The sequence below is a fragment of the Anser brachyrhynchus genome (assembly GCF_964034855.1).
Source record: "Anser brachyrhynchus genome assembly, chromosome: Z".
Classification (NCBI taxonomy): Eukaryota; Metazoa; Chordata; class Aves; order Anseriformes; family Anatidae; genus Anser; species Anser brachyrhynchus.
In genome coordinates this window covers 20,348,611-20,365,108 of record NC_137697.1, presented here as the reverse complement: position 1 = coordinate 20,365,108, position 16,498 = coordinate 20,348,611, and the positions used below count along the sequence as shown (strand labels likewise).

The 16,498-nt window shown below is 35.9% G+C and overlaps 1 protein-coding gene across 5 annotated transcripts in view; it reads right to left on the bottom strand.

The window, feature by feature from the left end:
- AP3B1 (adaptor related protein complex 3 subunit beta 1) overlaps window positions 1-16,498 on the bottom strand; it is a 165,115-nt gene that overhangs the window by 133,883 nt on the left and 14,734 nt on the right. For all 5 annotated transcript variants that reach the window (XM_080573444.1, XM_080573445.1, XM_080573446.1 and 2 more), the window contains exons 2-6: window positions 14,729-14,804; window positions 11,389-11,463; window positions 6,556-6,651; window positions 5,129-5,289; window positions 1,293-1,359 (exon numbers count right to left, since the gene is read on the bottom strand). In XM_080573444.1, coding sequence (XP_080429570.1) covers window positions 1,293-1,359; window positions 5,129-5,289; window positions 6,556-6,651; window positions 11,389-11,463; window positions 14,729-14,804 — 475 coding nt within the window. The remainder of the gene's footprint in view (window positions 1-1,292; window positions 1,360-5,128; window positions 5,290-6,555; window positions 6,652-11,388; window positions 11,464-14,728; window positions 14,805-16,498) is intronic.

The following is a 16,498-nucleotide window of genomic DNA, read 5'->3' as shown; positions in this document are numbered from 1 at the left end:
ACTACAAAGCAGATGGACTTCAACAGGTATACTATGCATCATACAGAAGTAATGTATTTTTAAAATATCACAAGCAAATAGAAATGATCTAGATAACATCTCGATGAAAAAGTGTTTATACAGAGACACTTATATGCTTATTCGTGTCATTATCTAACTTTCATTTTCAAACTTAAGTTTAAAAAAGCATACACAGAATCACAGAATTGAAGGGGTTGGAAGGGACCGCGAAAGATCATCGGGTCCAACCCCCCTGCCAAAGCGGGTTCCTTAGAGCAGGTTGCCCAGGTAGGCGTAGGAGAATCACCTCCGTCGCCCTGCTGCCCACTCTGCTTTTGATGCAGCCCAGGATACAGTTGGATTTCTGGGTTGCAAGCGCATATTGCTGGCTCACGTTGAGCTTCTCACAAAAAACACACTAACAAAACAGATGAAGAATACCTATGATGCAAGCAAAATTACCTGTCTTATAGATGGAGATAATCAGTATTAAATAGACAGTATCCTGCATATATATACAATGATGCTTATATTTTGAAGCATATTGTTGTGGTTTAACCCAGCAGGCAACTTAAGTACCACACAGATGTTCAATCACTTCCCCCTGCCCCACAGTGGGATGAGGGAGAGAATCACAAAAAAGAAGAAACTCACAGGTTGAGATAACGACAGTTTAACAGGACAGAAAGCAAAGGAAAATAATAATAATGATGATAAGAAAATATACAAAGCAATTGATGCACAATGCAATTTGTCACCATCCACTGACCGATGCCCATGCAGGCCTTGAGCAGCAGAATCCCCACCCCAGCTAAACCCCCTATTTGTCTGAATATGATTCCACATGGTATGGGATATCCCTTGGTCAGATTGGATCAGCTGTCCTGGCTGTGTTCCCCTCACAGTTCCCTGTGTACCCCCAGCAAGGGCTGGCAGGCCAGCATGAGAAGGTGAAAAGTCCTTGATTTCGTGTAAGCTCTGCTCAGCAACAACTAGAACATTGGTATGTTGTCAACACTTTTCTCTTCCGAAATCCAGAACACCATACCAGCTACTGTGAAGAAAATTAACTCTATCCCACCCCAAACCAAGACACATAAAAACACATTATCAAGACTTAAGGAAGTAGAAACCACGGGCTGTCATTCAACAGTATGTAATATAATCCTTTAAATATATATATATTTTTATATATATACACACATACACACACACACACACACATATACACACACTTAAATGGAGGGAGGGAGGGAGGGAGTATTTATGTAATAGCAACATTTGGCTCTTACCGTACTTCTATCCTTCAAAAGCTTTTCTATCACTTCAATTAACATTTCCTTTTGCTCTGGATCAAGACTAGAAGGAAAAATGAAAACTTTTTACATGTTTGGTCAGAGATATCAAAAATTTTTTAAGTTCAGGTTTGTTGTCCTCCAGGCACAAGCTAGGAACCAAAAGTGTTAAAGAAACTACTTCCGGAGAAATCAAGTATTCCAAAGAAATGGTTTTAAAATACCTTGACTGAGAAAAGTTCAGTATGGAATATAAATATGAATTGAAGAAATATAAAGATTACAGAACACACATAGGTAGTATAACAAAGATAACAATCTTAATACTTAAAAAAAAGATGAAAATTTTAAGATTTAAGAAATATTGAGAGACCAACACATTAGGGAGAACTTTACAGCTTCAAACGTTAAATCACGAGGACATCAGTGCTTCTGCAGAAGAGACCATAAGCATGAAAGAATTCAGTAGTAAATGAACATCACACCAAGCAGAATGATACCTTTACTACTTGATTAATAACAAAGCTTCAAGTAAGACACTTTGTTAACTTGATCAATTTTAGTCAGAAGTGTGGGAATTCAAAACGTTTTACAAGTTGTAGTCAAAGGTATATGTACCAAGCTGATGTGTAATCTAAAGAAAAATAGGCTGCTTCAAGTCCTATATAAACAGTAAAGCTGGAGGTAAAACAGCAGTAACAAAAAAAAAAGGCTTTTTATTAACCTTTTCCATATTCAATAAGCAAAGAAAAGTTTGCCAGACATAGTGTTCATTGCCAGACTTGCTTCCTAGCTTTCTTTTGTACTATACGCAAGACACAACTGGTAGGCAAGGACTAACTTATCATTCCAGTTTCTTCTTCATCATGGATCCATACAGCATGGAAGAACTCAAAGCCAAGGCAGAAGAAAATACAAAGATACAGCAGACTCAAAGAACCATATGGACATAGAGTTCTGTAACTTTGAAAACTCATTTCAATATGGATACAATCACAATTAAGTAAGGAAGCATTTGGTCATCATTGTACACTTCAGTTTCAACGCTGACTGATGAATTGCCCTAAAGCACAGAACATTCTTTACAGTACAGATTCACAAATGAGTATCTAGCTGCATACTACTTCACTACGGCTGTAATATCTAGCAATACCAGAGCATGCTAAATGGATAACTAAACTTTGTTAGAAGCCCCTACTGTCAGCATACATAAAACAACAGCATTGTTCTATCCCTATTTTTACAGTCACCCTTTGTTGCAAGTTCTATTTTTGTTTAAACAAAAAAACAAATTTCAATGGATCTTCTGCCAATGACCAAAACCTTCAGATGAAAAGCCCAAAGTCCTTCTAATAGGCCTTATTTCAAATCTTTAAAGTTGGCATGAGAAAGAGGGAGGTGAATAATTTAGTACTAAGACATTTTGAAAAATACCAATTCTGTACGTGATCAAGACAATCACTGAGAAGGGTTTTGATGATTGAATTCCCATTTCTCCACCTCCTCTCTCTGAAGTTTTAGATAAGGACAAGAAAAGGCTAAAGAGCTCAGAGTGATGTGTTCCCATGATGGCATCTATTAGTAATAGCATGGTATGTATTAATACTGGTGATGGAACTTTTAAGAAGTCCTTTTCCAAATCTTGCTGCGAGTAACTTCAAGTACACAGTTTTCTATTGATAGACAGAAGACACCAATAGCTTTGAAGTGCACTCTAAATAAGCAAGAGGTCTGACATTTTCAATGATAAAATTACTCCAATGTTGATTGCTTTGGGCACAAATGTTGCTGTTCATACTATGCCTGAAATCTCCTCTGTTTGGATATGTGAGGTTCCTGCTGCTAAGATTGATTGAACCACTAATGAACAAGCTCTTCTAGGTCAGGCATACATCCAAACACCATGATACTAAATGCAAGGAAGATTGGAGTATCGAGCCTGCATCCATAAGTCTGTAACACTAAGTGAGACACAGGACTATGAAAGAGAGAAGTTATGGAAACCAAAAAGTAAATGAAGCATGCAGGCACTATTAGAATAAACTGCTAGTGCTTCTTGCTTAAATGCTCTCAGAAGATGGAGTAATTAGATGTAGGACAGTACATAAACTGTTGACTGATCTTCAAATCGAAAATCCATGCCCTGCAAAATTCTGATTCTGACCAAATTCAGAGTCTTCTGAAATGATTTGCTTATAAAAAAAATAGGCCAGAAGACAGCCTTGCCACCAGTGAATGATCTGTATCACTGAACTGTGGAGCTACCAGTCACGATCCCTCTTGACACATCTGCTGACACTGCCAGTTAAAGACCCTTATTTGAAGGCAAACCAACTGTATCTGCCTATAGAGAAATTAATTTGATGGTCTCTTCACCTGTTCTGAGAACTGCTGCTTCTTCACATAATCCAGAAAATTATATTCTCTCCCTTTGTCCTGTGGTAAACCAGGGCTATGAGCTATGACAACTGTACAAGTGTATTTTTAAAACATGATGGTAAAGTTGGCATGCTTTCTATAAACAGCTCTCAAATCCTTCTACCATGGATAAAATTGCTAGTTACGACTCTATTCACAAGTTACAATGAAGTTTATTGTAGTCCAGGTAGGATGGACTGTACGGCTACAGCAGTTTGAAACCTCACATTATGATTTATGTGAAGTAAAAACTTTTGTGAAGGGTGTACAGGCCCTCTAAACCATTAAAAATAATTTGGGGAATATTATTTTCATTTGCAAATGAAAACAGGCAGGGATTAATTACTGTGAGATGCACGTCCATTTTACTACCAGTCAGGAAGTCATGGAAATTAGAAGAAAGTGAAGCCAGTTTCTTCAAATCATGCTGCAAGGGATAAGCTTTTTACAGTATTTGCAAGAATGATTTCAAGATCTTGCTGAATAAGACTGTACCCACCTCTTTGTACCCACCTCTTTTTAAGAGCTCTTCCATAACAAGAATTTCAGAAGAGGGAAGAGAAGGATTTGGAAGAGGTGGATTTGCATAGATAAAATTTGTACTAGGTGGTATTCATTTGTCATCTACACTACAAACCACAATGGATGCCTTTAAGATGAAAGATACAGATGCTAAACACAAATCTTAGATTCTGAGAAGACACATCAAAATATTTACTTAAAGTGATGACAGTAACTGGCATATTAAAAAGCAAAAGATGTGAGTGTACCAGTTTCTTTCTAAATCTTTTCATACTTATCCTGTTATTCTAGCAAGCATGAGACAGTTCAGGGGTGCATTACTGTATGAAGTTTGAACCAATTCCACAAATGAAGATTTTAATTTCTGAAACTTACAATACATCCGAGTTTGCTATACATATATCAAAGCACTATGGTTATTAACCAAAACACCTTGATCTTAAAAGAGTATTACAAGAATATACCATGGAAAACAAAGGAGGAAAGAAAACAATGTAATGTTTACCCTATGGTAAAAAAGCAAATTCAAAAAGAACAGAATTGTATTTTCAAATTTTTATGAAGACATTTTAAACAGATAGTAATGATTTAACAAAATTCTCACAGTACTCAGTGTCTTTCAAAAGAGCAGCAGACAGTTAATTATACTATTGGCCAACAGTTAAAATCAAGAATCTGAAAACATTTGCTGTAGTAACTTGGGAAAAAAGTCCAAAGGTGCCTGAACTCCAGTCAAATCAGCTGAGTGACTGAATGTCTATATACATTTTGTACTTTTTAATAAACAGATCTGATAAACATGTCTGAGGCACACACAACCCCCGCAGTAGTCTTACTAAAGAGTCCACAATGATCTTTAAAATCACATTTCAGTACTTTTCAGAATGACTCACCTGTACAGTTTTTGGATTGCATGGGCTGCATTCTTCCTCACATAAGGTGATAAATCAGAAGAAGCTTCCTTAATAGCAAGCATCATAATAGGAACAATAATTGGCACACGGATACTAGACAGAACTCTCAAAGCACTTGCACGGATTAGCTGATTAGGATCCTAAGAAATGGCAGAGAAGGGAAGAAATAAAACAAGATAGTGCAGAAAAACATCATCAAATCCTCTATGGCATCTACACTAGCGAGGGCACCTATATCTACCAGATCAATCAGACTTGCAATTTAAGGACAAACTAATAAGTAAATGTGCCAAACTTCATGCAATGAACTTTCAACAACAATAACAACAACAAAAGACAGAAAACATTAAAATATTAAAAATCTAGAAGTCTGGAAAACTATAATTCATTTTTATTAAATAAAATGTTGGTTCATGAATCAATGATCTGAAACCGCAATGCAAGTGGAATTGAGGTATTCTCAAAAAACTAACTAGCTTAGTTTTATTATTAAATATAATATTTAGCAAACTAAAATGTGGTTCTTAGCTATGATAATCCCACTCAAGTTCTTCCTAACTACATATCCACTTCTTTACTGCAAGATATAATCTGAAGCCAGTAATGAAATACATTTTTTTTTTTTTAAGAACGTGAAATTTTAAAGCCTGTACTTTACAATTTTAAAGCCTGTAGTATCTGTATTTTGAAGAACAGTTATGTAAATCTAGTCCATTCACCATGGGCTTTGCACACATCTATAATAGCCATATAAGAAGAGTACAAGGAATAATACAACAACAACAAAAAACCAGCCTCCTCTTATAAAATCTGGCCAAACTTAAGAGCAGAGACTTAAAAGACCTTTCTAAATCTCTAGAGTCACACTTCAAAGGCAATCCAAGTTTTCGCTCTCAAATCCCATACCACGTTTTAATACGAATCAGAAATAAAACTCTACCGAAGGCTACATTTTCAGCACTTTTTATTAGAAGCAGCACATGCAAGACATTGAGTGTTGTTAAGTACTGCTGTCTTCCTTATGTTACACTTCTGTTGCACAGAAGCATCTTTTACACAAACTAAAAGAAACAGGTAGATCACAGAAAAATAAGGTCTTCTTTCTACATGCATAATCTACCTAGTAAAGAGCAAAGTCAGTCCAGACGTAAATGTTGTGCATGTGGACTCAAGAGCACCACTCAGCTACTTTTCCTTAGTAAGGTAATTTTAACTTCATGAAGGCTTAGCTGCTTTATATTTGATGAGGTTTGAGGCAGCACAAAAGAATCTGTCAATGACGTATCTGCATCTGGTAAAGTAGTTTCAAGTTATTTATATGCTTTAGTTTACTTGACTACACTTAAAAATATCTGGTTTTGTGATGCCTGCTCAGAATTCTGTATTAAATGTTAAGAGTCACTCACTTTTAAAGCACGCTGAAAAGTACTGATGGACAACAATGCTAGATCTTGCTGCTCTTCTGCATAACGCATCAGATAAACGTATACAAGCTTTTTTATCTGAAAAAAAAAACCACAAAGAACATTGTTACAAGAAAGTTATGGAACTCTGTAAAACAAAAAACAGAAGCAACATTTTATTCTTGATTTTTGTTCTTTTATTCTTGAGCTCTTCTTAAAGGAAGAGTTAATACATCACTAGAATACTCACATTTCTCAAATGCCTTATGACTTACTGTAATTCCTTTAATAGTAATTCCCTGAGGTGCTACAATATTACCTAATTAGTGATACAGTCAGATCAAGACTAACAATACAAAGTATTGCATTATATTATCATCCAGTAAATAAAGACTTCAATAACATAAGAAGCTGCCATATGGCAACTGACCACGTGAGCACTCCTAATACATTCTTATGGGGAAAAAAAAAAAAAGAAAAAAGCATGAAATCCTTGGCAATTACAGTTTAAACAAGCCCATTTTACCCTGAAACTCAAAATCAGTTACTTTAACACATCTGAAAGAGAATATAAGTTCCAGCTGAAGTATGGTAACTTATGCTGTTTAACTCAGATTAAAAGAAACGCTTCTGACTATGTCTTGGACAAAAGCAAAGGGTATTAGATCCGCCTTTGCCCGGCTTGAAGCATTCAAAATATGTAGCTAATATAGTCATATTACAAAGGATGCAATGTTCAAAGATTAAGAAAACCTCAATATGAGTTTGGAGGAGGAGGGTATTCAATTTAGTTCACTTTACCCCCTCATGGCCACTACATGTCAAGGAAGCAGGGAAAATATTTTTTACATTGGAGTTGTAAACTGACTATTGGGGCTTATAATGGAAAACTCTGAAAGACCCTCAACTACAGCTGTGCTATAATTACCATCACTATCAGAAGATGTATCTTTGTGCCAGTTCTGGCAAAAAGCATAATATTAAATCACAGAAGGTTACACCACACTAAATTATTTGTTGTTCAGCTCCAGACAAGCAGCAATCAACATTGGCCACAAGAGGCCTATGCACTGAATGACTGCAGGTGTGCAAAGAAAGCCTCCTTTCCCTGAAACCACTCTGTGACTAGAAATGGAAGCCCTTAGAGCTTCGTGACTACACTGTTCTTTTATCATTTACCTTCATTCAATGTTAAAATGCTCCTTTCTGTAAAACTAATCATAACAGGGACACATTAGGCTTGAGGAACACAGGCAGATTTGTTTAATTAGTTTATCAATATAAGCACGTAAAACTCCATGAGGTATTGACCAAGACCTATTTTTGTTCTATACCACCGATTGTTTATTAGGTCACTTTTTGTATCCTTACCATTCATGACATGATGCACATAATCAAGTTGAGGTCAGTGTGTACTTAAAAAAATTTAAAAAAAATCACAAGGCACTTACGTAAACAATAAGATGACCTTTGCTTTTCTTAAGGCAAATCAACATGTTCTATTGCTTCTTAACCACCATTTCCCTGTACTAGAGTATTCAGCATTGATTTAAAATTAAAAACAAAACAAAACAAAAAACAAACAACAACACAGTAGCCTTTTCTGGTCAGGAAAGTCACTCAGATAAACTGATGTATTTTATGCTACTGCATCATAGCAATTAGTACAGACAGAGTTCCATTAGAATTAAAGATGGGGGGGAAATTTGGCAAAATGATTTCAGAAAACAGTATCAGAATCAATGCACTAAGAATCTGACTTAGCCCATTCCAAGTCATCTCTAGTAACTTCAGAAGCATCCTAAAAACTGAATCACGATACAAGTTACTCAAAACATTGAACTGGTTAGGCCCAAGTGTAGTTACACTGGGACCTAAATTTGTTATCTAACTAACCTTCATAAAGAAGTTACTGAACTGTCTTTTCTGAATGCCCTGATCTCTTTCAACAGTCTCCTCCTCCCAAATGAATGCTAGCACTAAATTGTAGAAAAAATAACTGTAACCACTGCACAGAGGAAGATGTGAATTCATATAATTGTCTTTTTGTTTTAAAATATAACACAAGAACATAAAATACTAACAGAGAAACGTTTCCAGTAATTAATGTTAGGTTATGTTATAAAACCATCTTCACACACACAAAGGAGCAAAGGGAGACAATAAGGTAGGGGGAAGCAAATAACAGCCTGCCTTAGCTACTCTCCATGACAGGTCCATGTCAGAAGCCACCACCACATCTCCACAAACCCACAGGTGCACAGAGGCACAGCAGCAGGAGGGAACCCAAATTTAGGACTCGGAGGAAGGGACACCGTGTTGTGCCCCTCCCAGGATGTTCTCAGCTCCAGTGTCTAAGTGTGAAACCCATCAAGAGTTAACACCAGAGCACATCTCAGACTGAAGGGTTTTGCTACTTAAGGGTACGGGACCCAGTATAGGATGCAATGTATTTTAGGATTGCATAGGACTTACGGAACACTTTGGGGAGGAAGCAAAGGCATGTAAAGGGAAGGACCTATGTAATTTGGAATCAGTAGAGACGAATGAAAGATAAGCAGATAAAAAGAGACAGTAGCATCTAAACAGTTTTCTGGCTGGCAGCCTTGCTGATCCTGTGCAGGACACAGAAGATCATTCTGTCATATCTTCTTTTTAAATTCCATTTTAAACCATTGTCCTCCATGAGGTATACACACCTTCACATTCAACAGAGAGTATGTGCCAACAACTGGAGTCACTGGAGCCTCTACCAGCCACTGAAGTAAAGCTGCTGGATGGACTCACACTCCATGTATGTGTATATACACTCCCCCTAGCAGAACTTCACCTTGAAGGGCCAAGCCATTGGTGGTGTTTGCATTCATGCAAGTCCTCTGTGCCAATTTTTGTAGCTGCTGCTGTACACATGTATGTAATGCATATATCTATATATAAAGACAATACACACATGTATGTATGCATGGGCCCACAAAACGAACTTTTTGTTTACGCTCATAATATACACTTCCAGGAGAGGAGAGAAGAATTAGAGCATGTATTCAAATAGTTTTTTTCGAACCTAGTGCTTCAAAACACCATTTGTTACATTTTTCCAAAATTATGATCCTGTACAATAGTAAGTACCTAATCCTATCAAGTGCTTGCTCTGCTGTCCTCAAACTTGTTGAGGACTTGACACTTGTTGGTCACTATACTGTCTGGAACTGCAAAATTACATACATTATTTTCACTTTCGTTTGTCAAGTCAACTACAACTCCTGACACCTCTCCAGAGCTGACAGCGTATGCATAGTACTGGTAGTGAGCATCATAGTAACAGCTATTTATTTATAAAACCCTTGTCTGTACAACTTTCTAATGCAAATGCTGCTTTAGATTTCCTTGAGCCACATGGAAAGCCTGTGGATTTAAACACATCATCGTTGAAGGTAATCAAATTTTTTTTTTTTAATTCCTGAAAATTTTTTTTGAATAAAATCCTAGTCCAAGATAGGACCTTTTCTTGCTTTCCTATAAGGGCAAAAAAAAAAGATACAGAAGCAAGCTACATTGCTCATCAAACACCTGATACTGGGGCAAAGCCAGATAAATATGCTGCTACAATAAAATGCATGGTAAATAGGCAGAAAGAAAGCTTTTAGATCTGCTTTTGTTTTTATTTATGTAAGTCCTGAAAACACTTATTAAGTCTCCTTACAATTAATCAAAAATCACATAATTTAGTGTAAGTTGAATAAACTCAGTCAAAGGTCTTGTCTTAAGAAATTAACTCCTATAACAGATGATTTTCACCCAGCTTCTTCACCAGCTGCTCCCATGGAAAAGTTTAATCTTTCTAGAGTCTGCCCCTTTTTCATACAATTCCTCTCATAATTCTTCATACAAAATTAATGATTAAAGGCATAGACCTAAAATACTTTAGAGTCTACATGTCTTGTAAAGCATATTGTAAGCAACCCAAACATTTGGAATTACATTGCATATTAGTAAAAATTTCTGTACTCAACATGGGACCTATTCCTCTTCCCCTTCTCCCCCCAAGTAGTCATGTTTTTTCAAAAGATTCTAACATTTGAAAGCATCCGTTTTGTAATCTTCTGGGATCACAGGCATTCACGTTAATACGTAATGCATTAGTTTTAAACTACGTTATCAAAAACACCACCATTTAAGTGTTGTGGACAAACACATTATTTTAAACACACTGTATTAGTGACATCACATTTTGTCTAATCACAAATTCCTACAGAGACTTGCTTAATTGAGTTAAAGTGATCTTGCTTTGCAATACAATTGATGAAACACTCCACTTTTTACAACTATACTACAGGAATAGCACAGTGAAAACTTTTTTTTTTAATCTAACCATTTTTTTTTTAATCTTGCCTCTCAGCTTTTATCTGCAATAGATATTTCCAAATAATATGTAGCACAATCCCCGAGCCAAACTTTGCAAGTTCCACCACAATTCAAATAGAATATAGTAACTTTTCTTGGCAGGTAATTGTAACCACATGATTCCATAAACTTCTGATCAATCTTCTTTAAAGCAATAAAAACATTTAAACACATACCAGTCAAAAACACATCCCCTTGTGGTTTTGATTTTTTTTTTTAATAATGTCAATAGTATTATCCCCTCCACCCAACCAAATCACAGTGGGTTTCCTTTATTTACACGATTTTTTTTTCCAATGACAGCTTCACAGAAAAGAAATTCTAGTAAAAAGTGCTAGTGAAAAAATACAGTTTATATGGAATTCAGACATAATCTGCTAAAATTTTCATAAACAGATCCTGTGTAAGAGTGTTTTTACTATGCTGTAGGAATACCTCGATATTTTTACTGGCAACATTCTTCACAACAGCAGGAAAGAGCTCAGAAGCATTTTTTCCCTTTGCAATCATCTGGAAAAAAAATAATAGTATTATTTATTAGTGTTTTGGTTTTGCATCTTTGTCTCTCTTTTTTTTTTTTTTTTTTAACTAAAAGAAAGAGATATTTATTCCCGATCAATATTTTTCTGTTAACTACTAGATACTGCAGGATGCCATCCATACAAAGAAACCACCAAATTCAGGCTGGTAATGACTGTAGGGGAGCAGTGGTGGAATCAACACATTAGACTTTACCATACAGGACTGCAAACCAATTTTAATGCTTTAGAAATTAAAATTAATGCTTTCAAAACAAATGAAGATCTTGCTCATTTGAAAAGCCCTACTGAATGTCACTTTGGGAGCTATTATCAAAAAAAAAAAAAAAGACAGACAAACAGAAGATCAGGAGAAACCGCATAAGATTAAATCCTTTTTCCTCTTCCAGAGATTATTTCGGTGTGCAACAGAAACAAAGAGAAAACGGAAAATCAGGCAGACATCACACTTGAAAAACAAAGTAGGGTTGGTTTCCTTAGGAAGTTAAACATAAAAGGCCTTAAAGTGTTTATGGAGAACAACAAAGAATGAAAGTAAAAGCATGACCAGTCAACCTACTAGTGTTTGTTTTTAAAGAAAGTTTTTATATTTGATCTCAGAGAAGTCTGAAACTAGGGCACATAGTGAACAACAAAATTGTTCACTCAGTAAAGAGCACCAGTAACAAAAGCCCAGTTCAGCTTCATCCCTTATATGAACGCCTAAAAGAAAAAGTTTTTTTATAAAAAGAAGTACATCAAAAGGAATATAGTACTTCAACAAACACTTCAGCTGCACAGCTCTCTCATCTCTTAGATCTAATTCCACCAGAATGCCTGCCAATAATTCATATCCACGTTGCAAACCCTGGAAATTTCAGAGGTGTATTACACATCTTCAAGTTAAGGTGCCGCTGCAGACAGACTCACTCAGAACAGTGTCCCCAGCTACAGATGAGCCAGGATACAGTCAGCCAAACATCAAGCTAATTGGAAAGAACAAGAGTTCATCAAGACAATCAAGTATGCATGGATCCAACACAGGAATGTATTTTGCAATGGAGTTGCTGCTTTTTCTAACTGTCTCACATTTCCACCATTGCTTAACATTATACAGCTGATAAAACCTCATATTCCTAACTCACAGGTCTGTTTGTCTCGTAGGTAGAATGAACACATTAAGAGCATGAAGAACTAGTATTCGTGCAACAAAAGCAAAAGAAAAAGTGAAACCAGGCAATATCTTGACAGACTTTATGCTTGGAGAAGAAAGGTGAAACAAGAAAGAACATGTCTCAAGTTCAAGCTGTCACTGAGTGGAGCCTTTTGAAAGGCCTTAAGAGCAGTTTGCCACATAACGTTTCATTTTAACTGACTTAATATCTTAAACTATTTTTTTCAGCTGGATTTAAGCACAGGAAATAACTCAAACTAATAAGTAAGCAAACTGCAAACATTTCAAGGGTTTTAAAATAAGAATCTAAACTAAGCATTACTGTCAGGACTGGGGGACAACCTTGTAATAAGAGTAAAATTCATAATGACCAGAGTCAAGCGGAACTCAGTAACAATACGCATTGTATAGAAGTACCATAGAATAGCACATTATCAATCTTCACATCTCGATGCAGCAAAGTTATGCTATCCAGAAATGCAGGTGATTCTCAAAGATTTACCTGATAGGCTAAAACCCTACACATTACTTCCATTATTTAACTGACCCACTGTAATATCGCCAGTGTACCATGTAAATTTGTATTTAGATTCTTTTCAAAGAGTATACTTTGACTCACTAAGTCATAATTAGCATAAAGTCATTAGCATTAGTCATGATTAGCATAAACACTCCTTACCCCAGGGAGCACTAAACTTAAACTTACTGGTTTTTCCAAGACCAAGGTCTATCATATCATTTTTGCTGCTATGGCCTGACATTTTCCAGCTGTGTCATCTTGTATACCTGAAGTTCCTGCACAGACAGGAACTTTCATTCTAGAAGAAGCTTTACACATGCCCACAAGTCTGCATGTACTTATGTCCCTACAAAATATAGACACTGTGCATAAGAGGGTGTGATAAACTGTTTTTTGGTTTTTTTTTGGAATGAGACAAACGTATGAATTTCTCCGTGGGAAATCAGGCACACAAATTTGTTTCTGCATTTATGCTTTAAAAATTTTCGGGAGCAAAATTCCACTGGCGGACAGATCTGTTTTATTGTAAAGAATCTGTCCCAGGAGAGAATTTGCCAACAACCAGAAGAGGAAGAAGCAGCAAAAAGAACTGTAAGAAACCTTCTCCTGGTACTTTTCTACCACATCTATATGTACCAATAAAAATTCAGCCTCTTGAAAAGAGCAAGAAAGCTATCGGTCTACTAAAAGAGCAAGAAAGCTACCTGTTTGTAAAGCTTTCTCCTTTACCTAAAATTAGTGAAAAAAACTGTTCCCGTAAGACATGTTAAACAATACTCTGACAAGTTCCTTTTTCCTCTAGTAGTAAGGCTAGAGGAAGCCTTTTATCTCTGGAAAACACACCTCCTGCCGGAGAGCTTGCTAAATGTAAGCAAACAACTGCTAATGCAAAGGTGTCTTTGCACTCAGCAAGACCATTATCACCACAGCTACAGGCTTTTTGCTAATCGTGCAAGGTCCCAGTCCTGGCCTGTAAAGATCATTGTTTTGACTTGTTATGTGAACCAGAGGTTGGTACCAGATATCTGTTATGAGGCACAGTTTAAGCACAGGTTAACACCTTGAAAATGTGAAACAAAATGAGAAGAGAGGATCCAGTAATACAAACAATTCACTGACAGCCAAGTAAATATATATTGATTGCAAATACATAAATATAAATATATATTGATACTTAGTCAAATATATAGGTAACCTGCTCAATTAAAAAAAGCCTAATATAACCTAGAAGTAAAAACAAATGACTTTTTTTTGTACATACACTCCAGCAGATTTCTGTTGCTATCTGACTGCTAAATTAAGACAGCAATTGAATCTTCTCTGAAGGAATCATTTCATATTTAACATTTCACCTCCCTACTGAAAGGGGTTACTTACAAGCATATTGGCAATGTTACACAAAAATTTTAAATAGTATGATTGCATATATTTTCATATAGAAAACACCAAATTAAGGACTCCATAGTAGTTTTTAAAACAGCATTTAGATATTCAAATTCTGACTTGGTAAGGATCTGTAAAGTAGTAACAGTATTCATACCAAAAAACCCACACAACACATACCCCAACAATCCTTTTCATAGCATCCAGCTTTGCAGAATCTTTACTGCTTTCCAGCATTTGTTTTAGGTCTTCATTTCTACGGTAGAAACACAGAAAAGCATTAATTAGAAAAATTAAGAGAAAAAGTCGGAATACCATTTTTTATAATCTTGCATCATTCCAGCAGCTTCAGATAAAGTGCTGCTCCTTCTTGCCCATTTTTTAAATTGTATTTGTTAACATTCTGGCCTAGAACAATGATGTGTTTAGTAAAAGGATCTATCCAATTCCAACACTAAATCAAGCCCATACAACTTTAATAGCCAATCCCTGCCTAGCAGGTTGAAGTCTTGAAGCAACAGCAGAGTTCAGTTTGAACCAATGATTCATTCACTCCCCATCACCCCCTCCAGCACAGCAAGAGTCAGATGCAATAGCTTGAGGTTGACGTTTGTGTTAAAATATAGTATCAATTTAATGTTAACCACTGAAAAAAAAACAATAGCAAGTTTCAGGATGGTCTGAATTCCAATAAGAATCAAGCACGCAACCTTATTTTTACATGTGCTTTTTCAGATTTTAAATTGCCATTCACTCCCTTCAGAATGAAAATCCTCAGATCAGTAGTATATCTATTCTACATCGCATAAGATTAAGACAGCCACATTGTTAGACACATATAAATCCAAGTACTTTTTACAGCCAAAGCAAGATTCTGGCATGAAAACATTAACTTGATAAGGATGTTCTCTCACAGATACAGCTCTAACACAAACCCTAACCTTGTCTGGTTTTTTGAATGCAAAGAAATCACAGTCTATTAATGTAGGTTAGCTGCATTTATAGATGCTGAGAATTTACGAAAGTTTATTTGAAGAAATAACCTTCTGTGATTCCTAGATAGCTTGGTTTGGAAAAAAAAAAAAAAAAGATCATGCAGTTCCCCTAGATGAAACAACTGCAAAATTCCAAAGACGTCTGAAAATTTTCCAAGACTACAAACCCTCTGAGCTCTGACAGTGAAAAGCAACATGGAAATCCAGAGACTGGACTTTAAAAGCAGATATGAAAGTTTAAATATACACTAATTTATCACTCATAATTTGAGATAGAGAGGAAAAGGCAGTTTAGATCAAAAAAAAAAGAATTAGTTACTAAACAAAATTTTGTCATCTGTTCCTTCACTAACCACTAAACTGCATATTTCCTACATGCAAAGAATAGAGATGATTTTTGTCATATTCTCAGACCCAGTACTGCAACTATTCCCTGCATCCCGATGAGAAATCCACATCACTTTTACACTTCAGTACACATTCACAATTATAAGAACCACAGTCAAAGGAAAAAAAAAAATTGTTTCCCTATTAAGCCAAAAGAAAGACATGCAAAAAAAAACAAACCCACACAACAGAAAGTAGATACCTACAGGCAACTTCCAAGTGAGATCTAGCTGCTTTTTCAGAAACTAGTGTTTTATGAAATGCTTTAGCAACAGATATGACCTGTTTTAAGTACTGGCTCCACTTAACAGCTTAAATATTTAAACATTATATTTAAAAGAAAAAAGTGGAAGTATTTTCTTGCCTGCTTCAGCATCATTTCCCAAATATCACTGGGAACCCCTCCTATTTTCCCTGCTTGACACATAGCAATCTACTGCTGTCAGTTATTCCTGGAAGTGTTCAAAGAACTGTCAGTCAGTCCACTACTGGTGCTTTTTTTTTTTTTAGTTATTTGTTTCTGTCCTTTACATTATACGTCCTACCCAACTTTGTTCTGTAGTTTTGC